This window comes from Psammomys obesus, unplaced genomic scaffold, assembly GCF_907164565.1.
Source record: "Psammomys obesus unplaced genomic scaffold, mPsaObe1.curated_primary_1811, whole genome shotgun sequence".
NCBI classification, from domain to species: domain Eukaryota; kingdom Metazoa; phylum Chordata; class Mammalia; order Rodentia; family Muridae; genus Psammomys; species Psammomys obesus.
This window is the reverse complement of record NW_026588752.1, coordinates 6,783,242-6,806,831: the sequence shown is the minus strand read 5'-3', so window position 1 is coordinate 6,806,831 and position 23,590 is coordinate 6,783,242. Positions and strand designations below refer to the sequence as shown.

At 44.3% G+C, this 23,590-nt stretch overlaps 2 protein-coding genes across 3 annotated transcripts in view; both read left to right on the top strand.

Annotated features, from left to right (window-relative positions):
• Cramp1 (cramped chromatin regulator homolog 1) overlaps positions 1 to 4,751 on the top strand; it is a 53,669-nt gene extending 48,918 nt beyond the window's left edge. For both annotated transcript variants that reach the window (XM_055604667.1, XM_055604668.1), the window contains exon 21: positions 1,336 to 4,751. In XM_055604667.1, coding sequence (XP_055460642.1) covers positions 1,336 to 1,500 — 165 coding nt within the window. In that variant the 3' untranslated portion in view covers positions 1,501 to 4,751. The remainder of the gene's footprint in view (positions 1 to 1,335) is intronic.
• Positions 4,752 to 5,404: 653 nt separating this feature from the next.
• On the top strand, positions 5,405 to 23,023 carry Jpt2 (Jupiter microtubule associated homolog 2). Its single transcript, XM_055604815.1, has 5 exons — positions 5,405 to 5,492; positions 9,868 to 10,016; positions 17,772 to 17,914; positions 19,959 to 20,007; positions 20,628 to 23,023. Exons 1-5 carry the CDS (start codon positions 5,449 to 5,451, stop codon positions 20,813 to 20,815), a joined length of 573 nt encoding a protein of 190 aa, XP_055460790.1. The 5' UTR covers positions 5,405 to 5,448; the 3' UTR covers positions 20,816 to 23,023.
• Positions 23,024 to 23,590: the final 567 nt, after the last annotated feature.

Here is a 23,590-nt window from a genome sequence, read left to right as displayed (position 1 = left end):
GCATTTGCATTTTTCCCCATGATATGGTATTCAGGACACAGGAACAGCACAAAATACATTATCTTTAGCAAGTGAAGGGCATACACATTCACCTGCAGATCCAGCCAGTATATTCAGCAGAGGGTCTTCCCAAGAACTCTACAGTTTAAAGGGCCCTCATCATCTGGAAGTGTAGCAATCATTTATGAATGCAGTGGTCAGATGGTAGGCTCTGAGTAAAAGTGATGGATGTGGTCTATGGTGAGAAGGGGATGAACGTATGGATGAGACAAGGCCTTGCTATGTACTTTGGGCTGGTCTTGAACTCATAAAACTTCTGTCTGCTTCAGCCTCAAAAAATTGTAGTACACTATGCCATCTTGCCAGCTCTCCTCTTTTTTTAAGAACAAGTTTCAGTTTGTTCAACATTTCCAGTAAAAATTTTAAAGTTTAGTTCTGACCATATTCATTCATGTCATGTAGATCACTAAGAAAAATCCATGCAAGTCTTACCAGATGTTAATAAAGTCACTATGTGGATGCAACAAAAGTCCCTGCTCTTCAAGAATCTTCCACTAGAATGGAGAGAGATGATAAACCATGACAGCTCCCCGGGATAATGTCTTACAGATTTCTTTGTCCCTCACAGTATTTCTCTCTCTGCATTGCTCACTGTGCTGAGCCTACCATCTTTCTACTGTTTTTGCTTGTTTGTTTTTTGTGGGTCTTTTTGTTTTTTGTTTGTTTTGTTTTTGAGACTTTCTCTGTGTAGTTTTGGCTGTCCTGGACTTGCTTTGTAGACCAGGCTGGCCTTGAACTCACAGAAATCCACCTGTGTCTGCCTCTGCAAGTGCTGGGATTACAGGTATGGGCCACTGAACCTGGCTTTTCTAATGTTTCTTAAATAGCTACACTCTTGTCTTCTCATGGCCTTTGCATTTGCTATTTCTTTGGATCGGAATGTTCTTTCCTCAAATGCTCTTCCATGTCCTTTGTATCCGCACTTGTGAGACCCTCACTTAACTCTTCTCAGAGGCAAACACTGCTCTGCTTGCTTTGGTATCTTCCTTCTCTTATTGGCTTTTCTGTGGACTGTCTTCCTCATAGAGTCAGAGGCAGTGGCTGCTGCTATAGTCTCAGCATCTAGATGTTTCATGTTCTTAGAGGCATTCTTAGGATCGTGTACAGAGTATGTACTTAGAGAAAGTCCATGTGCTTAGACCACAAAGGATTCTGAAATTTCGCATAAAGCAATAGGCTCCTTCCATTGACATTCTGCTCTGGGGCTCAAGAGCCTCTAGTCAGGATGGTAAGCCATCCTCCAACTAATGTCTTCTTGTCCCTTCTCTCCTGCAGGTGGTAGATTCCCAGTTGGTGTGCATGATGAATGAGAACAGCATTGACTATATATCTCGATTTAATGACTTGGCTCAAGAATTGTCCATCAATGAGCCTGGCCGCCGAGAGGTTCTTTTTGATGGTGGAGGAGGTGGTAATCCTGTTGGTGACCTCTCTCAATGACTGTGCCTTGTGACGTGGGCATCCTGGAATCCACAAAGGAGATCTACAAGGGGCTGGCCCTTGAAACTGTCTTCACAGTAGAGAAAATCAAGCCCAGAATCCTGAGAAGACAATGAGGAAGAGCACCTCTAACAGCATACGATACACAGCCCATAGGAGTCGCTGGTCATGGCCTGTCCAACAATCAGGGTGATACCATCCATAGAGGCCAGGACAAGCTCTGAGAAGGGTAGACATCAGAAATCCTTTTGGTATCGGAGCCCTTACTTGCAGTCCTATAGCCTGTGTGGCAATCCCAACTGTGTGTCTGCGTGTTAAGCCTTCCAGTGGGTCTCCTCCTTGCAAGAGACATGCCTGGTGTTCATTTTGTCTTGGAAGCTGTTAGTCTGTGTGAAGGAAGACCACAGCCACTGCTGCTTTCTTTCCGATCCTTTCCCTGCTTGGCTGTTTTGTTTGTACTGATGTTGCAAGAGACAGTGAATGTAGACCAGGCTCTTGCCTGGTGGTATTTTCAACCCAAGATACTTCCTGGATGCCTTGACAGTGAATCAGAGAAGGGTCCCAGAGTCATGTAACTAATGCTATATTCTCAAGATTCCTGACCCTCACCTAGTGCTTCCCCCATCCAGAGGTTTGGTTCTGCCTGTCATAAGAAGGAAGAAAGAAATTATGTCTCTTACAAGGTTGTGTGGATGTTTCATAGGGTCCTACAAAGCTGGTTAGAGATGGTTTTCTTGTGGTTTAAGAATCAGGAAACATGGACAGGGAATAGTAAGAGTCCTCTAGGTGGCTTTGCTCATTTTCTGTGCTTAAGGCCTAGTTCCTTCTAAGTGACCTAAGATACTGTTCCTCTCTGCTCACCTGCCCTCCACCCCAAATGCACTGCTGTGTCTACAGATTTTATGCGTGCTTTAATTTTTCATGTGCTATTGCGGTGTCTGAGCATGTCTTTGCCCCAGGCTGTCTCTCTTCCTGTTCTGGGATCTAACCAGGGTACAGGTGTCAGAGGGTGTGGGAAGAGCTCACAGTTTGATGGTATTTTTTCATCTCTCTTCTGGAGCCCAGTGTTGTTCAGCCCTCATGATTTTGGCCATCCTTCTCAGAATAGTGCCAACAAGAGTTTTTATTTCCCTCCGTTGCCCTCCCGAGATCCTTGTAACATAGTCACACTCCTGCCAGACCTAAAATGTTAGGAAGCCATAACTGTGGTCCTCGGTAAATAGGTGACAGCTGCACTACCCTCTCAGTGCTTACTCTCCATACAGTAGTCAGGGCTGACAGGTCCTTTCTTTCCCCCACCCCCCTTTTAGAACAAGGTTTCTCTGTGTAACCCTGGCTATCCTTTAACTCAATTCGTAGATCAGGGTGGCCTGGAGATCTGCCTGTCTCTGCCTCCTGAGTGCTAGAATTAAAGGCTTGTGCCACTATACCCAGCTAGAAAGGTCCTTTCTAACTCCTGAAATTGTCACGTCTGCTCTCTACCTGTTACTTGCCCAGTAGTCCTGAAGACCAGCCTAGGCCCTTATGTACCTCCATCTGCAGTGAAGAAAGGGAGGAAACATCCCTGATGGGACACTTGACCCACTTGTCTCACTGGCTACTACAAACCCCAGAATGTAGACTCTACTCCAAAAACAGAGGGTAGAGGTTCTTGACAGCAAACCCCTTTACCTCCCAAGATCTTCCTGCCACAGGTACTGCTAAAGGATCTGCCCAGATCCTGATGGGTAGACCCCTTCATCTGGCAAAAGTCAGACTCTTAAAGGAATGAGAAGAGCAGCACGCAGTGCTGTTGGGACAGACTGTGGTGAAGTGGCCAGTGTCTTCACCCAGTCGCATGCTTTCCGCAGTGCCCTGCTTACCTGAGGTGTTTAGTGGGTCTTGGGACTTTAGCATGGTTAGGACACCAGGCTCAGCTTGGGCCACTGCTAGTTGCCCTTCCTCTCCCACAACATTAAGCATGGGTGCTTGTAGAATCCTGGTGACTGAGCATATAGTACTAGGTAGTTGGGTTCCTGAGCTGATGCCCATCAGGCAGTGAATGCATAGTGACCTCTAAAAGGAAGTGAGACTGCTTTTAGGAGCAGAGACTACAGCCCTGTCACCCACCAAGCAGCAAGTCGGATGTGGAGTGGACTGACTCTTGTAGGGAAGCTGACAGGATGCCAGAAGTTTCCACTGCTCTAACAGCCAGCCACTCATGTGCTCCTCAATCACCCTATTAAAGGACAAACAATGACATCTGTAGCAGAGAATCAATGGGTATAACTCCTCCTGGCTTAATCAAATATCTATACATAAAACTTGGAAACTGTTAAAGGTTGGAGTTTTTTTTTTTTAAAGCAGCAAGAAAGCCTCCTGGGTTCTACATGTTCTTTCTCTGCCTTTCCATCAGTTTTGATGGTTCATGCTTACCTAGGGCTTCCTTTCCTCATTGGAACTTAGTGTGATATACATGCAATCAGTTTTTGAGAAAATTTTTTTGTTACTACTAATATTTTAGACTTGTTGATTCATCTTTTCAAAAGATTGGGAACCTGTATCTCTGGTGCTTGGCATGGATTGTGTCCTAGAGAAGATGCTCAGCCGAGCTGAAGTCCATCTATCCTGTCGGGCATAGTACTTGCTCAGGGAGTGGGACTTTGGTGACATTTCATCTGTTGGTCAGCCTTTTTTCCACCCTCTTCTTTTTCATTCCTGTGGTGACCTCTGCTGGAGGAGGTCTCATTCAGTTTGATGGCATTTTTAACTAGACCACATTATTAGAAATGGTCAAAACAAGTTTAGAGAAAAATTGTTTTATGTAATTTTTAAACATCTGCCAGATGCATTCATGAGGACATACAGTACTTTGTCTTAATTTTAAAAAAAAAATTAAAAAGGAAAGAAACCCACATCCCTTTCTCAGAGGTTTGCCTGGTGAGGTCAGTCCAGTCTTGGAAGCACTGCACCAGCCAAACCCGTACTCCCGTAAGATCACTGGCTGGAGACGCGCAGCCGGCAGGCAGAACTAGTGCTGTTTGCTTTGATAATCGTTAAGCCATATCATCTGAGGTTTCCGGCTTGAGATGTGAATTTGTTTTATAGACTATAAATATACAGTGTATGTATAAAGCAGAATGCCTGTCCTTCTGATTATTTTTTTGTACCATATTGTAAATTACATTATTTATTCTTTACCAATTTTTGGGAATAAAAGGTGTTTTGGTTATTTAATATAATAAACAAAAACTGTTAAACTTCAGCTAAAATTTCCAGTTCAGCTTGTAAATGTTTTTATTGTGCATAAATACATATACTAATACTTGATCTAATGACTGCCTTTTGTGCCTGCTTTTAAAGCCAGTATGCTTAGGGTATTCAGGTCTGGCAAGGGCACGGGGTGTAGTGAGATAAGCCCTAAGGCCTATAGGCACAGCAGGAGACTTAGGGTAGTCCTGAGGTGGGCCTCAAAGAATGACTGTTGGGTGGCCGCCGAAAGCAGGGAGGTGGCGGTCATTACCGCTGCTTCAGTTATGGGCATGGTCTGCGCTACCCTGAAGCCTTGCATCTTCCTGAGGGCTCTACAACCCCAGGGAAACCTGCCATCCCCGGTCCGGAAACTTTCTAGTCCCGGCCCGGGATAGGTCCACAAGGAAATGCAGATTCGCGCCCTGAGGCGTGGTGTTGGAGGGTGGTGCGAACTCTGAACCAATAGTCACGCCTGAAGCTGTGAGGGACGCCTGCTGCAGCCAATTGGCTGTAAGCGCGATGCGGGGGGGGGGGCCCCCCCCAAGCCCCCCTCTCATGGGGGGGGGGGGGGGGGGGAGGGGCTTGGCTTCACGATTGGCTGCAGGAGCATGATTGGCGCGGGAGGCGTCCAACAGGCTTGGGCGGGCCAGGGTACCTGCGCGGGACCAAGCGGGAACGGCCGCGCGGCGGCTGGGGAGGCACGGGGCGGCGGCGGACATGTTCCAGGGCGCGGACGGCCAGGCTGGCGGGTCGGGCTCCAGGTGCGCGGGCCGGTGCTGGGGCTCGGGTGGGTGCGTAGCTGCAGCTACGCGGCGGGCGGGAGACCCTGCAGATGCGGTGGGTGTGGCGCGTGCCCCCTGCGGGTACCGAGCGCATTCTCCCGCGTTGGCTGAAGCCGGGCCTCAAAGGAAGGCTGGAGGGTGAGCTAGCGGAGTGGAGACCGACCGGGCGGCGGGACAAGGACACGTGGCTCTCCCGGAGCTCTTGCTTATGCGAGACGCTAACCGGGCGCTGCCGAGCCCTGTTTGCCGGCCCCTGAGCCCTTTCCGCGTCCGGTTTCCTCTGCTTGGTCACGGCGACCTTTGAATGTGGCTGAGTGGTGGTAGCATTCTCTAATCCAACCCACGATCAGGTGTCCATCGGATGCACGACCTACCGGTTCTCTCTCACCGGGGACCTTCCCAACAGTTTCATCTGGACTCTCCTTCTGTCTGATCTGCTCTGAGTCGATAAAATATAACTGGTGTTCGAATGACTTGCCGAGCTCCAGGAGTTAGTTATGGAGTAGGCGTCCAAGGAGAGGATATTAGGAACAGGAGAAAACCCCATTTGATACCGGGGTAAGGGGGCAAGGGGAGCTGCCTGAATTGGTTGATGAGGCACAGTTGGAAGCCTCAGTCTGCGCCGTAGTAAATAGAAACCGTACTTTGGATGGCATCTTACCCAGGTCGGGGAAAGATAGCACCTAGTCGGATTGCTCCAAAGACGCACCTTGGTTTCTCCAGAATCTGTTAAGGTCCTCATTGCAAGTTTTCCTTTCTTCTAACCCTTTCTTTTCTCTCCTTGCTGAGGGATTTTCTTGTGCTGACCATTATGGTATTGCTGTCATTCATCCATAAAATCGGTAATCACGAAGAATGTGTTCCACATCTATTTCTCATGGCTTTATCCCACACCTGACCAGTTCCTAAAAGTTTTTCTGACGCTCACTATTGCAGAGAGGTCCAGGGGCATTGACACTGTCGAGGTGTTTTCTTTCTCTTTAATGCCATAGTCCACTTGTAACTGTGTGACTTTTCGTCCTAGCCTATCTCCCTTATATTCTCCTGTATAATTTGAATATTTCTACAAAAACATTTAAGGGCTATAAAAAATGGAAAAGGACTTGTAATGTACTCCCACATTGTGAATTTGGCCCTGAAATCTGAACTGGCTAATCTCTCCCTAGCACCTTCCACTCCATTGGTGTTATTGTAATAATGGCTGCTAGAAGCTTCTAGAAGACCACACTGTCCATTGTTCTGGGCCCTATTTATTGAAAGGCCTATTGAACTTAGTCCCATTTGTGAGCCTTTGCTGGGGCAGCCTTGAGACTTGCATTGCTGCTGTAAGCTGTGCAACTTGCGCTTGCCCCATTGTCTTTGGGATGCAGTTGGACACTGCTCCCGCCCGCGTGGCCCATTATCTTTGCCAGAACTTTGTGTGGCACCGATTTACTCTCCTCTGCTTGTTTCCCAAATTCAGATAAGTACACAAAGATACTAAATCTTTACTTTCGATACCCGTGTTAGCATTGATTTCAGTAGCTGCGCTTAATTTCCTGGGTTCCCACCACAGACTCTATTTGGGCCTCATCTCCCTCGACGGTGTTGAGGTTTCAGGAACACAGTGCTTCTGTTGTATATCACACACATGGAACACACACTGACACACAGATCTGGCTGGCCAGTTAAATCTGGAGCTTCAGGCAAAGCAATTGATCACTTGTGTTTTCTGTCTGGAATTGGGTGCAGAATAGCCACAGAGAACCTGGGAAGATAAGAGTGTAGAGTGAGGGCCTGCCAAAGTCAAACACCCAGCAGGATGTTGGTAGCTTGGAGAACTATCTTTCAAGTAAAATGAAATTATTAAAATAAAGCTAGGAATAGTCGTGCCTATAACCAGCACTTGGGACATGGAGGCAGAGGAATCATGAGTTCAAGGTTGTCATTATCTACTTAGTGAATCTGAGTTCTATAAGACTCTGACCCAACAACTCTTTCCAATCCCCAATAAGAAAAATGAAGTAGGAATTTTAGCTCTGGCTGACAGGCAACTTTATTCTGAATTTAGTTCAGTTCTAATGATTACAGGCCTCTTCTTTAAAAAATAAAAAAAGATGCTTGTAGAGCCAAAGATATTAGACCTGACACTCCAAGAAAAGCATGGGGACGGTCAGAACTATGTGATTGTGGATGGGCACAGATGTCAGGTAATCTTCACTTACCCGTCAGCAGCATGCAAATTTAAAAACTCTTGTTAACTCTTTTCTAACAGGCCCGGCCCCCCCCCCCCCCCCCCCACACCTTTTCAAATGAACTTTTTTTTTTAATCTCTTCCTCTGACCCTTCACGAAATAGTCACTGTTGATAGGGCAGGTTTGACACGTTCTCTTTCTCCTTCCTCCTAAGAAGACAGTGACCTGGCACTGGTCCAGAGACCTGTCGGTACCTGCCTGGCATCTGCGGTGTTGAATGGTCAGCCTTGATTTTCTTTTGAAGCATGACTGGTACATTTTGTCAGCCTTCTTGGGGGCACCTGAGATCCTCACTTTATACCGCCTTGCTTTAGAGAACTTGCAATCTGAGAGTTTCATGTACATAAAATTGCAATGGGTAAACTGCCTTTTAGCTCTTTGGATGAAACAAACACATTAAAGATACTTTTGTTGTTAACTAACCCTTCAGTGGTCACTGTTTTGCTTTTCAGGCAGTCCTAACCCCCCACTCATGTTTTTTAAGTTTGTTTTTTTTTGTTTTGTTTTGTTTTGTTTTGTTTTTAATAACTGAGGCCACACAGGCTCAATGCTTAGTCCTAGTGAAAGAGGGTGAAACCAAGTGTGATATACACACCTTTAATCCCAGTAGCGGGAGGCAGAGGAGTTCTGTGAGTTGAAGGCAGGTATGTTCTACATAGAGTTCAAGACAGCCACAACTTCACCAACTGCATGGATAGCATGTATCCAAAAGAGAGAGAAGGTGTGCCATTCACTTAAAATTCATTTTCAAGTAGCTTCTCTTCAAAATGTATGTACTGTTTTTATTTTTGAGATGCTCTTTGGTAGCCTTGACTGGCTATATAGTGGAGGATAACTTTTATTGGGTTTGTTTTTAGACAGAGTTTCTTTATGTAGGTAGCCCTTGCCATCCCGTAACTCACTATGTCACAGAGATCCAATTGCCTCCGCCTCCTGGATGCTGGGATTCAAGGCATGTGCTACCATGCCTGGCTGAGGATAACTTTTGAACTACTGATCTTTCTACCTTCACCTTCCATGTGCTGGGATCACAGGTATTAGCTTACGTGGCTGACTAAAAGGCATTTTAAAAGTCTAACCAGGTGTCTGAAAATATGCATATGAGTTCTTTCACCATATTACAGTTGTATACCTGTGCTCTGGACTTCAGGGCAGATCTTTGACGTAATACCATAGATCTTCAGCTGCTGCATTAAAAGCTGTCCACTTTTAAACTTCCCAGTAGTGCCTGACAAAGTTCTCAAAGTTTGGAACTTAAGGTGGATGCTGCTTATTTGACTAAGGCATGAAAACTACATTTTTGTGGGTGTTCAATTAAAAGCTGTGCATGTAGAATGTCAGAATTTAGAGTGGAAAGTTCCTTCCATATGCCCTGAGCTGAAGTAGCCAGTAGGTGGGGAGTTTTCTTTCTAGTCTAGGCATTTCACCGGTCACTGCGGGCATCTCAGCCTAGATCCCCACAGCAAGTCTTTAAGTCAGGAATTATCTTCAGAGATGATAAATCTGAGATAAAGAGAAACATGGAACTTGTTAAAAGATACATAAGGAGTCTGGATTAAAACCCAGTCAAAGGATCTAGAGTGTAGGCTACCCCCTAATGCTTTCCTAAAAGTCTCTGGAAAACACAAGGAAAAACCCTTTACCATCTGGCCTGACTCCTCAGATTAGAATCTGTAAGTTCTGGCTGGAGAGTCCCTGGCTACTATGGCTACTAAGTGGAAAGGTTGGTAGAGATAGGGATTTGCTTACAGGTAAGCTTCATAGCAAAATTGAAGACAGCATGGAGAAGAAAACCAAATAATATCTCTTCATCACGTGTTTTTTCCTAGCTGGAATCTAAAATGATAGCGGCAAAGTATTGAAACTAATTTTTTATCCTCATTACTATATAATGTGACTGTCAAAAAATGTCAAGTTTCTTAGGTCGTTCACCTTACCCCTACTCCTGTGTAGGTGACAGACTGGCCTTGGACTCTGAAGTCTGCCTTAGTACCACCATACTTTGTGATAAGGCCAGCTTTTACTCACATCATTACTTTTTGGTATTGGGCTAGACCATTTGTGAGTCTTAGAAACTGTTGGTTGGCTATAAGTGACTTGGGTTTGCTCTCTGCTTGTAGATCCATGAAGCCCCCAGGAGGAGAATCAAGTGATCTTTTTGGAAGTCCAGAAGAAGGTGTCCCTTCAAGCAAGCCTAATAGGATGGCATCTAACATTTTTGGACCAACTGAAGAACCTAAAAACGTACCCAAGAGGACAAATCCTCCAGGTATGGACTTTATGCTTATTAGATCTCTTGGCCTTTATTCTCTTCTGTTCTTTTTAAAATATTGTTTTAGTGTTCTGTTACTGTGATGAAACACCAGGGCCAAAGCAAGTTAAGGAGGAAAGGGTTTATTTGGCTTACTCGTCCACATCACTGTTCATCTCTGAAGGAAGTCACAACAGGAACTCAAACAGGGAAGGAACCTAGAGACAGGAACTGATGCAGAAGTCACGGAGGAGGAGTGCTGCTTACTGGCTTGCTCCTTGTAGCTTGTAGAACCCAGGACCATCTGAACAGCATGGCCCCATGCACAGTGGTCTGGGCTTTCACACATCATTCAGTAATTAAGAAAGTGCCCTACAAGCTTGCCTACAGCTCAGTCTTAAGAGGCATTTGAGGTTCCCTTTCACATGATTATAGCTTATGTCAAGAAGATGACATAAAATGGTTTTGGGTTGTTTTATTTTGCTTTTTGAGACAAGGTCTCACTATGTAGACCAGGCTGGCCTGGAACTCACAGAGATCTGCCTGCCTCTGCCATCCCAGTGTGGAGATTAAAGACATGTGCTGCCATTCCCAGCTCGTTTGAGTTTTTTGTTTGTTTGCTTGCTTGCTTGCTTGCTTGCTTGCTTTTTATTATTTGAAGGCAGTCGTCTGTGTAGCCCAGGTTGTGGAATTAAAACCTTCCTGCTTGTCTCCTGAGTGCTGGGATTGCAGGCTTGGAGGACATGCCTGCCTCACTTTGCCTTGTTTATATGGCATCTGGAGCACCTTATCACTTGTTGTTGACAGTTTCTTTAAAAGGAGTAAAGGTTTTCCTTGGCTGTCACTTTCTCTCTTGAATGTGACTGGAGCCTCTTTCATGATCCATCTAGTCAGCAGATACTTATCAAGGGCAGTTGCTGAGGCTTCTGGGTTGTAGGTTTCTTCTGTCAGAGCCCCTAATCTGAAATTTCATGCAAATTGTGCATTCAAAATTCTTAGGAAGAATATTTTTAATTCTTAATTTAAAAATGAAAATTAAATTTCAGTAGAGTTGACATTCTAGAGGGTTCACATCTTAATACAGTTCTTGATCTTTACCCTCAGGGAGAGTTTTGGGGTTTTGTTGTTGTTGTTTTGTTTTGTTTTGTTTTTCAAGACAGGGTTTCTCTGTGTAGTCTTGGCTATCCTGGACTCACTTTGTAGACTAGGCTGGCCTCGAACTCACAGAGATCTGCCTGCCTCTGCCTCCCTGAGCACTGAGATTACACGTGTGTGCCACCATGCCCGGCACTACCAGGCAGAGTTTTAAAAGGCCTTTTAGTTGGTCATGGTGTTATATGTCTGTTGTCTCAACCCTCAAAGGCTGCAGAAGATTATGGAGTTTGGGGCCAACCTGGGCAACATAGTGAGACATTTGTTCTATCCTTGAAAGACTAGAGGAGCTACATGTGGAATCCATATGCTAGAAAAGGATTAAGACTTGCTCTCTACATCGTGCCAGGTACTGGTACAGATAATTTTTGATGAAATACAAATAGACAAAAGCAGTAGTTTCAAAAGCTGAATTTTGCTAGGCAGTGGTGGTGTACACCTTTAGTCCTAGCACTTGGAGGCAGAGATAGGCAGGTCAGTTTGAGGACATCCTGGTCTACATAGTAAGTTACAAGACAGCCAGGGCTACCCAGAGAAACTCTGTCTCAAGAAAAAAAAAAAAAAAAGGCTGGATTTTTGTTTGTTCATTTAACAGTTGGTATTAGAGTTGCATTTGATAGGTGTTGTGCTATCTTGGCCTTCCTTCAGTCGAGTTGTCTTTGGGCCTATCCCCCTTCCCCCAGCAAGTCAGGTTTCCTAGAAAGCATGGTGTGCCCTTGTATCCATGCCACAGAAACTCATACCCCAACTCATTCTTGATGTCCACTGGGGTCACCTAGCCCATTCTTTGTATGATCACAAGATGTCGTGGCAGCCATCTTGTTGCTGTGACCAGGCTTTGGAGCTTGTTTTCTGTCTTATCAGGGGCTCCTTTGAAAATAGTTTGTGAGGATAGAAAGGCACAGCCACTGGTATGTCCATTACCTGAATGGCTTGGGTGCCCTGGGGTCTGTGCCTGGTCTTTCAAACTTAGTCCTACAGCACTCAGATTTGGGAGCTTGGTTGAGAAGCTTGTAGAGGCAGAGTATAGATAATTTAACAATGCGAGATCACGGAAGGTTTGCTGGAATTGCTTGCCTCTTGGTGTTTCAGATTCGTTAGTCTCCATGTTCCTTGCCAGTTTCTTGTATATATTTTTATAAATTATTCTCTTATTTGTCTGACAAAGATGTTTCTGGCTTAGTTGAGTGTTTCCAGGGAGTGTGCTTACAGACTTTACATATATTTTTTACTTCACTCTCACTACAACCCTAGAAGGTAGGCGTTTCCTCTCTTACAGCAGAAGAAACTAAAACCCAGGAAAGTTCCTTGTGTGACTGAACCCTACAGCTAGTCACTGGCAGAATTGGCCTTTGGATCTAGATTTCCTGTCTCCAGAGCCCGTGCTCTAAATTGACCTGAATCTGCGCATGATGGCGCATGCATATCTATAATCCCAGTGTTTGAGATGTAGAGTCAGAAGGATCAGGAGATGTAAGCCAACTTGGGCTCTATGAGACCCTGTTTCAAAAGCAAACAAACTGACCTGAATGTATCCATTGAGAAACTTCTGGAAGTATAACTGATGGATTATCAGGTACGCGAATTTAAAACACTTCACATTCTATAAAGGTTGTCCACTTTTATGCGTAATGTGTATTTGTGATTGATTCTGCCAATGTAGTGTTTACTTCTTAAATTATGTGTATGTGCCTGGGTGTGTTGTGTCTGCCGCGTGTGTGCAGAAGCCTGCAGAGGTCAGAAGAGGGTGTCCAGTCTCTTGGAACAGGAGTTGCAGGCATTTGAACTGCTGTGTGGGTTCTGGGAACTAAACCCAGGTCCTCTGCAAGAGCAGTGATGACCCCTAACCTCTTGTAATTTGGTCTCTAAAAACTTATTTTGAATTTAGTTTTTTCTTCAGTAAGCTACCATACATGCAGTATGACTGTTCCTTTATAGAGTCAGAAGTAGAACTCTTGTTCAAGATAGGGCAAAATGATAAGACTGTGCTTAGGAAGTAGCAGGTTTATGGTTTCAAGAAAATTGAGGATTGTGACCACCAGAGTGAAAGGAAAGGGACGTGTAGGATATTTCTGGAGAGCCAGTGCTGTTCTGTTTTAATTCTTTTTTTTTTTATTGAGCAGTTTCTGACCAAAAAACTTTGTTATTCCCTCTCCTCACTTTGCTGTGGTTTGGTTCTTCAACCAAAGTTTCACCTTGAACTTTTAATCCTGCCTGGTGAGTTTGGTTGCAAGCTGTATTGCTTTCCAGTTTAAACTAGCTGAATTATGAGTTAAAGGGAGCCTCTATGGACAGCCAAGAATGATGCCGGGAAGCAGGGTCTCCTCTCAAGGGCCAGGCACTCTTGCTAGTATGATCAGAATACAGAAGGCTCTTTATCTGCATGCAGTAGTTTAATTTCATTAGTCACATTGGGTATCATTTCTTTCGGTTTTACAGTTCAGGAGGTAGGGATACAAGGTCACACAGTTAATGAATGACTAAGCAGGACTCTGACTAACAGGCTGGCTGTGGGGCCCTTTACTCCACATCGTGTTGCCTTCTCCAGGCAAGAGTGTTCAGTGTGGGGATGATCCCCAGGAGGGCTGTGGCTGAGGTTCAGAACGTTTTAATCACTCTAAGGTTTTGCAAAGGTGCAGCTCCTCCATATCCCTAAGTGTTATTTCTCCCCTTAAAAAGGCCCTCACCCAGTCCCCACTTTTGTGCACAGTTACAAACCTCCCAGTGTAGGCATATTTTTTAAATCTATTTTATTGGGTTCTTTGTATCTCTCACCTTTCCAACCACTCCAACCCCTTCCATCACCTCAACACCAAATAAGAAAGGCAGAAGTTTGATGGGGAAAGAGGATATAAACCTCTATAAACTACTTCCTAGGGCCGTTGAGTTCCTTGGGGCAAGTCCAATCTTCGTCTCCTTAGGATGTCCCCAACTTGTCTCTTCTCTGGACCACTTGACAAACCAGCAGCAGGAGGAACAGCCTTGTCCTCTTTGGAGCTCCCCTTCTCTGCACTCTGGCACTTATTCCCTCTCCAGAGTCCCCAGAATTCAACTCTCTGCAGCTGACAAAGATCACACCCCTCCCAGAGCACCCAAGTAGACTGCTGCTGTGGACAGTCTGAAGAGCCCCATATCCCACACCTGGAATTAAAACAACAAAAAAAATATGTTTATATAACATAACTGGGTTTTTAAAGACACTAGATTCTCTTTATTTTCACCCTTTCTGTTTTATGCAAATAACTGCACTGTATTTTAGTGAGATATTATAAACAGACATTATCGATGAACTAAACGCTTTTCAAATCCAAATCTGTGGTTAAGGGTTTCTTTTGTTTGTTTTTTCCTATAATCTGGTGACTCTCAGCTGCCCTTGTCTGCCTTTGTGCTGAGCCTTGAGTTAGGACTTCAGAGCTGTTTCCTGATGGCAAGAAATTGTCTTGTATGTGCCTGTTGGACTTGCATTCACCTGTCCAAAGGCGGCCCGTACCAGAGAATCTGCAAACCCCAGGAAGCATTCTTTTTCTTTTGTTCTTTTTTTGTTTGTTGGTTTGGTTTGGTTGGTTGGTTGGTTGGTTGGTTAGTTGGTTTTTAGTTTTTGTTTTGAGACAGGCTTTCTCTGTGGCCTTGGCTATCCTGATCTTTGTAGACCAGGCTGGCTTTGAACTCACAAGATTCCCTGCCTCTGCCTCCCAGAGTGCTGAGATTAGGAAACATTCTTTTGGGGAAGCCATTGCAGCCAGAAACTTGTTCCCTTTGGCAGAAAGCACTGTATTTCTCAGTTACCACACTGGATATTTTGAGATCTGACTTTGAAAGTACCGTATTTCTATGAGTTAACACATTTGCAATTTTGAACTCTGAGGCTTTTAGCCCTATAATTTCTTTTTAAATGGCCAAATTTATGAATTAAACCACCTTGCATTTTGATGCTTTGAAGGCTCAGTTTGCTTCTTTAACCTTGTTGCCTTGCAGGGCTTTTTGCCCTCCTGCACAGAATAAGGTAGCAATCTGCCTTGTAGTCCAGTTCCTTTTCTTTTTCTTCCTGCTCAGTCACCAGGTCTGAACCCCTCTGTTCTCCCTTTTTGGACTCTATTCACTTCCCAAGAGCTTCTACCTCCACCTGAAATTTTTCCAGTTTCCTTTCATATCCATTTTCACTCACAATTTTTCCAGTTGCTCAGCCATTCTCCCAACTTTTTCTAATAGAGAATATAGGAGGAGAAGGGAGAAAATGTAGAAAATCTCCTTTGGGAGCAAAGCAGGATAGAACCCAGCAGCAGCAGCCACGATAAACTTTTCGTTGACTTCCTAAAACATGATGGTCATTCCTTCATTCTCTACACAGTAGAAACCATATTTCCATTATTCCAAGCCCTACGTCTGGGAGTCAGTTGTTGGTGTGTTCATTTACACTGACACCCAATACTGACCCCACAAAGTCAGTTGACTCCCAACAGACTGATAAGAAAAACAGTATGTATGAGTTCTGTACCTTGAGTATTTCTTCTAGTAAAAACCTGCTGATAGAGGAGATTCTTCCCTGGTGAGTGCATGCATCTTTCAAGTAGATGATGATGCTTATGGAAAGGCACTTGTAAACTCTGCCGCAGAACAAAAAAGTCCAGAATAGTTAGTTAGGAGAGCATTCTGGGACTTGGTGGATATCAGTTCTTTTTAAGTAACACTGCTAACCCCGAGAATAAGTCGGAAGGGCCATCTTTAGACCTGATGAGAAGGAAAAGACAGCCACCACCTTCTTTGGAGTGCCTCCTTCTTTCTCTGTACGCTGGCATTTATTCCCACTGGCATTTATTCCCCAGAATTAAACTATCTGCAGCCAACAAAGATCCTGCCCCTCCTAGAGCACCCACAAGGCAAATAAGTCTGCTGCTGTGAACAATCTGAAGCAGCCCGTATACCACATGTGGGATTAAAACAAAAACTAGTTTTGTTTTTTTGTTGGTTGTTTTGTTTTTTAAGCTTAACTGCATCTCAGTAGCTATACTCCTGACCCCTACAAGCCAGTATCTTCTGGAAGGTACTCTGCTCCAGCAGTAATAGCCTAAAAGGCCTTTTTCCTAGGTGTGTTAGCTAGCAAAAAAAAAAAAAAAAAATCCTCAAATTAGACTTTGGCGTTCCTATTGTGTGTTCAGGTTGCTCTTCAGAGTTTTGTGGTGACAATATAATTGTGATAGCTAAAAAGTAACTGTTTATTGATTTGGGGGCGGGGAACACACAAGGTCAAAACTCCTTCAAAGAACATGGGCTGCTTCTTTAGTTATATGGTGTTGTTTAGCTTCTCCTGTAGAGATGTAAACAGACTTCTGTTCACCCTAGATAGCCCGTCAGCAGCAGACCAAATAAACAGTCCATCCAGGTCCAGTTTGTGAAGCCAGCAAGTTTACTGGGTTGTTTATGGAACAGCAGTGACTGGTTACTTAGGAGCAAGGTTGACTCCAAACACCCACCTCACTGAAAAGTCATGTATTGGTATGGATGATAGCCTCCTAAAAGAACAGATTTAATCTCTCCTTAAGTTAATTTCCGTGTTCATTACAGTCTAACATTTTCTGAGGCCATGTGTACCTGAGGGTACAAGAAGGAGAGAGTAGCTGGCATTTCAGGCGAGGGGCTACTCACCTACCCATCACCTTCTGTAGGACACCACAGGTCTCTCTTGTTGGTGGTCTCACAGAAGTAATCACACTGCTTTGGTTATGGTAATGCCTTATGTTATGCCTGGAACACAGTGTTTTGTAGCAAATGGAAAGCTTAGTTGGCATATATTGAGTATTTACACTATAGACATCGTCTCAGCATTTGTCCCAGGAGCTGCAGCAACTTACAGAATCCTGTCCTTTTTATACAGTTGAGGAACTGGAGAGGTACTTAGAGCAGCGCGGGTGGTCGGTGGGATGAAGTTTCAGTTGGTATACTGGAGTCATGACTTTGATGGAGTCTGCCTCCATGAGGGCAGATGTTATTGGGGAAGGTGGGTGCTTTGAGGAGCAAAGAAATCAGTTGATATTTCGTACCATTCTGCCTAACGTAGGCATCCTTGCATCAGTCCAGGCCTTGGGCCATAAGATCTGCTTGAGCTGCACATTTCTATCACAGCTCAGTAAACTCACAGCGGGCAGCAAGGTGTATGTCTCTGAACTTGTTGGCATCTAGTCCTCACTAGCTTTTCTAGCCAGAAGGAGGTCCGAGTAACAGACTTTGTTTTCCAGATTATAGGTTCACCATGAATAGCCGTCAACTAGACATACAGTTATTTGCTTTCAATCTGCTAGGGAACTCTGCATCATTAACAAAGGAGACTTTTCCACTGGAAACTTTGCACTGTTCAGCATTAAGGAAGCTCTGGGGAAAGGTGATGTTTTATTCCTTTTCCCTTTAGAGTCCAGGCCCAGGTCAGCTTGACTGTACACAGGAAGGCTCCAGCAGACCAGATTAAGGATTGCCTGAGATGTAAGGCTTCATGGATAGTCATCCCTTACTGCCCTGAAACTTGGGAAGGCATTAAGTCTTCAGTGAAATGTTGTATCTCAAGGTGACAACAGTGGTGTACGATCTGATGGTGCTCTCATGTTCATTCTTTTGTGATTGTTCCCGCAGGGGGCAAAGGAAGTGGTATCTTTGACGAATCAACTCCTGTGCAGACTCGACAACGTCTGAACCCACCTGGTGGGAAGACCAGTGACATATTTGGGTCCCCAGTCACTGCCACTGCGCCCCTGGCACACCCAAACAAGCCCAAGGTATGGACTACATTCATATAGCCAGACAGGAGAGAAAAATAAAAGTTACGTCAAGTTCACTTTTTTGAAAAGTTCCAAGGTAGGCATGACATGTTGTTAGGAAGAGACAGAAAGACAAGTGTTGGTTTTTCTGAGTATGGTCACTCATCATTGGGTTTTGAGTCACCTGGGATACGTGTCAGCATCAGTATGAGTAAAACCATGGGGCAAGCAGTTGTGTTCCCATGTCTACACAGCAGCCACCAAGCACCTGTGTGTGCTACCCTACTTTGTCACCTGAGCACATAGCATAAGGGTTTGACTCTTGTTGATATTTTTAAAGGAAAGATGATGAGTATGTTTTTCCTCTAGTACTGGAGGTTAAACCTGAGGCTTTATACACCCTAGACCACTGCTCTAGCCCTATGGACTGCTCCAAGATAATGGCTCTTGATGGGTTTTATTCCATACGAGGTTGAGCTTGTACTAGTTATCTTGGAGGATTTATGGCGCTTGGCCAATGGGGACTCTCAGTCCTCTGATTCAGTGAAGGTATCTGTGTAATAAGATAAACACGATCTCTTTGCCTGCCCTCCAGCTCAGAAGCTGCGGGGAAAAGAATACCAGAGCAGTGTGACCTTTGAACACATGGATTAGATCTAGGGCTCAGGCAGAGGCTTATCCACAGCTTCTCTGTGTCCCAGAACCTATGCACCAGCGCCAGCACATGTATTGGGTTGAGTGACAAAGAACTTTAATCTTGGCCAGAGCACATTGATAATGAGCCCGGGACTATATTATTGGTACAGTTATTATCAGTATCTTTTTGTTTTATTTACTGTTTTTTATTTAAGCATTTCTTAGATTTTTAAATTTTATGTGTATGAATATTTTGCCTACCTGCAACTACAATGGATTAAAATTCACCAACTATCTTGCATTTGTCAATTCAAAAAGTAATAACAATAATTTTAGAACTTTAGAGAATGCCAGAAAACCAACTCATTAAATTTGTTGCAGGTCACTGAGTTCAAGGCCAGCCTGGTATACATAATGAGAGCCTGTGTAAAAACAAAGGCGGGTCTTCTCACTAGCCCAGGCTGACTTCAAATTCTTGTCATTTTGCATGAGTGCTGAGATTGCAGGGTTGGGCCACCATATCTTGATGAAACTAAATATTTTCATTATTGATTTTTTTTTTTTTTTTTTTTTTTGTTATTCTGGGGATAGATAGACTTTGGGCCTTGTGCATGCCAGGCAAGTGCTCTACCCACTGAACCACACCCCAGCCCTAAATTTAGGAAAATTTACAACAATCGTATGTTCTCAGAGCTTCCGCACTATGGCATGTATCAGAACTTCTTGTTTGACAGCATAACAATTGATTGTATGGCTGAATTATTTGGTTTATCCATTTGTCTGCTCATGAGCCACACATTCAAATGTGCTGTCAAAACAGGAAATTCTGATACATACTACAATGTAAATGAAATTATGAAAACATGCTAGTATTATAAAATTTAACTTTTCTTTTAAAGAAATTTTATAATTTGAAGCCTGGTGTGGCTGCTTTTTAAAAAGCTATATCTTTGGCTTTTTATGAAGAAATAAAATAACTGGGATTTTGAGAGGCCATTGTTTGGACAAGAATGACAAAGAGCTAACATCACTTGCAGTACAGCGGGTTACATGGGGCTCAGGCACGATTCTCTATTTTGCATTGTTGGGGATTAAACCCAGAGAGGCTCTTGCATACTAGAGAAGCACTTACTACAAAGATTTAAAGGTTAAAAATAAAGCAGACTCTATAGTGCAGGCCTGTAACCCTAGCTGTTCTGGAAGCTTGAAGTTCAAGCCCAGATTTGGAAAAATTTAATGGGACCCTGTCTCCAAAGTAAAAATGACTGAGGATGTGGCCTGGTGGTAGGTAGAATGCTTCCCTAGCAGGCATGAGGTTCTAGGTTCAAGCCCTAGGTGACACAATTAAAAATAGACCAGTCCTTCATCCCTAAATTTTGATTGTCTAACTGAATGAGCACTAACCTGGTGGCTTGTCTTGTTGCAGGATCATGTTTTGTTGCGTGAAGGCGAAGACTCTAAATCTGGCCTGAAATGTAAGCTTATTTCCTGCCCCTACTTTGTGGTTGTGTCCTAGAGAAGCTGTTAATGCACTTGGTAGCATTGCTCTGTGCCTTCCAAGACAGCCAACCAAAATAAGTATAAGAGAGTGCCTAAGAGTAGTTAGTGTTTAAAGAAGGCGGGGAACATGAGCATAGTTACTTCTGGTAATACTTCTAGAGTTTTCTTTCCTTCTAGAACATTGGTTCTCAGCTTTGCTAATGCTACAGCCCTTTAATACAACTCCTTATATTCAGCTGACCTCCAGCCATAAAATTATTTTCATTGCTACTTCAAACTGTAATTTTTCTACTGTTATGGATTGTAATGTAAATGTCAGTGCTTTTTGATAGTCTTAGGTGATCCCTGTGAAAGGATGGGTCACCAACCTTCTTACCAAGAGGTTGTGACACAGGGTGAGAACCACCGTTCCAGAAGCTCATTGTGCCAGTGTGAGGAACAGGGACCCAGAGGGCTTCATGAGTTTGCGACCAAGTGGGACCAAGTGCAGTTCAGAATGTACTAGCTATGCCGTGACCATGACTGTCAGTTAGCACAGCTTGTTTCATAGTGTAGCAGCTGCCTCTCACAGACATGTGTTGACTTTGTCCCACAGCTGCAACAAACTCCACACCCAGAGGAGAGCAGAGCGAGAAAGGAAGCTCAAAAGAAGCAGAGCATGCCAAGATACCGGAGCCCGCACCTACAGTTGATAGTCATGAGCCTAGGCTGGGGCCACGCCCTCGCTCCCACAACAAAGTCCTGAACCCACCAGGAGGCAAATCCAGCATCTCCTTCTACTGAGAGGCTCCTGCTCTGCCTGTTACCAGACAGACACTCAGATAGGGTTTTGAATGTTAGCGTTTCCTTTAACCCAAGTGAGTTGGGGTGGGAGAGGGTTTATCATATGTGTGGGGTTGGCTGCTCATAGGCCTTGTTGTTATTGGAAGAGCTTCACAGAGGACTGTGCCTTCTGGACTGCCAAGATACACATGTGTGGGGATAAAATGGAATGTTCTGGTGCCTTCTCTGTAGTTGCTGTAAGGCTGTAGGGAAGGCAGAAGAGATGGTACCCATTAACAAAAGGATCGCTAGGGTCTGTCTTGTCCTTGTATCAGCAGTCTGCTGGCTCTTGGGCATCTAAGAATGGTTTAGTTGAAAAAGAACCCAGACTACCTATCCCTCAGTGTGGGATGAAGGAGAAACAGAAACAAAGAGTGAGGTCTAGCAACATTAAGCCTTTTCTTTCAGGAAATGCCTATCACTAAATGTTTCCACCTCAGATTACCTCTGAACCCTGATGTCTCCTTTTCCTTTTTCCCCCCTCAGTATGTCACCCTGTAGTGTTGAAATATGATTGCTCTTTTTGGTAGCAGTCAACAGAAAATCAGTTATTCTCAGTCTTGTCCTGAGCATAAGGTTTTGTTTCGCTTTGCTTTGCTTTATATACACTGATCCTCTGAGTTGTGCCATACCTGCACCTAAAACCATGGCCATGTCTGAGGTAGCAGCTTGTCTTCCTCTACAGTGGGCTTCGTATCCTGATGTGCCAGATTTGCTTGTGGGTTGTTCTTTTGTTTCTCTCATTAGCCTTAAGCCTAGGCCTTAGTTCCACAGCCATGAGGGGTTCTCCCTGTCCATGGTTTTTCCTATACATGAGGTCTCTGGCCTCCACAGGGCATAAAAACTACTCATATATGTCCAGATATTGGGTGGGTTCCTGTTTTTCCCATCTTGCTTTGTTCCTGTAATTGGGAGGAAGACCTGTTGAGGGACGTTGGGTTGGTTTCTTTACCAATGTCTGAAAAAGGTGTACTTAGTATCAGCCTCTGGTAACTACCCATGGACTGCATTCAGCACCTAGAACAGTGCTGCCCTGGTGCACTGAAGCAGAAGCATTGCCTGAGCCACTTCAGAGAGCTCTTGGCCTGCTCATAAGCCGTGCTCCCTCTGCAGGCAAGGGCATCAAGTGTTTTGGCAATAAAGGTCACAACTGTCATTTGACAGCAGAGACACTGGGCTCCACAGTCATGTCGCCACCGCAGTTGTTTATTTCATCTGTCAGGCAGATGTACCTCCTGCTCAGCTCTTATGGGCTGCAGCCTTAGTTCCTTGTTTCCCCTCTGGTGGCATCTAGGAAAGGGACTTCTGAGTGCTGCTGCTTTTGTTTCTAGTGCCTACAGAGAGCTTCATAGCAGCCAGAAATGTTCTCAATAAATTTTGGGAAAGCAGCAGTCCTGCAGCCACACCTGGATGCTTACGTGCCTGCAGGAGCCACCTGCCAAGCTCTGCTTCCTACGTCTGGCCCATTGGTGGGTCTGACCATGACTTTGTCAACCAAAGAGTCTTGCCCTTCATCTGCCCTGTATCCTGAATCCAAGAAACGTGTATTACATATGTTGTAATTCTGTAACAGCTCAAAAAGGCTGTGGTTCAGTCACCATGAAGATGCCATTTGGAATTCAGAGCATTTTTTCCATTTAAGAAAATGTCACAAATTATGTCTGCTTTATTTAGCCCAGACACTAACTTCTTTAGCTTATAAGGAAATGATACAATGATAGAAATAAACCTCTTTTTGTAACTGCTCTCAAGTAGAAAATGATTTGTGAATTCCAAACTGGACTGTCAAGAAGGAATCTGACGTCACTGCTGGCCGCGCTCTTAGCCCAGTGAGAGAAAAATCTCCAAGCTCCACCTGCTGGCCTGGATGGCCAGGAGGATATAGGGACCTGCAACAGTGACCCACAGCAGCAGCTGCCTTACTCATCTCCCCTATCTTTCTATCTCTCCCACTGAAGCCGGGCTCAGAGCATGGTATACAGTGGTAAACAGTTTTCACCTGCATTAAGCCTTAAAACTTTTTTAAGTACATTTGGTGCCATCATTTTTCGAGCACTATGTCAGAACAAGAAACCAGTCCTTACATCATAATGTGATTTTGATAGGAGCATTTTGTTACTTTTATGAGGCAGAACTGGGTTAATGGTTGAATTAAACTTAGTAACCACATACAGCCTGTGTGTATTTATGCGTATGCGCTCCTCCGTAGTCCATTTGGGGGTGGGGCACCGCAGTGCATGAACTTTTTCCTAGCTTTCCATTGGTAAAGTTTACTTCTCCCTTCCTTGATCTAGCAATGCCCAGCATCTTTAATATTTGAGCAGGGACCGGGCGTCATGGTGCACCCCTGGATCCGAGCACTTGGGGAGGCAAGTGGTTCTCTGTGAGTTCGAGGCCAGCCTGCTCTACAAAGTAAGTCCAAGACAACCAAGGTTACACAGAGAAACCCTGTCTCAAAGGAGAAAAAAAAATGAGCAGAATTAATGACTATACTATAATCTACTATTTAATTTTCTGTAGTTAAAGTGTATTCTTTAGGACAAGTGATAGGAGAAAACTTCATCTGCTCCAGTTTGGCTTCAAATGCCCCAGTAACAAGCCTTGTAATGACTAGGTAGGGTGTCCAGTTATCCAGCTTTGTTAGGTTGAAGTCCTATAGAAAAAAAAAACAAGTTGGATGTCTTTACTGTGTATTTATCATCTGTTTTCATATGTTCAACATGCAAACTCCACATC

Coding starts and splice junctions, on each gene's coding strand:
- Jpt2 (XM_055604815.1), top strand. CDS start 5,449: ATGTTCCAGGGCGCGGACGGCCAGGCTGGCGGGTCGGGCTCCAG. Junction 17,915..19,958: donor CACACCCAAACAAGCCCAAG/GTATGGACTACA, acceptor GTCTTGTTGCAG/GATCATGTTTTGTTGCGTGA. Junction 20,008..20,627: donor CTCTAAATCTGGCCTGAAAT/GTAAGCTTATTT, acceptor TTTGTCCCACAG/CTGCAACAAACTCCACACCC.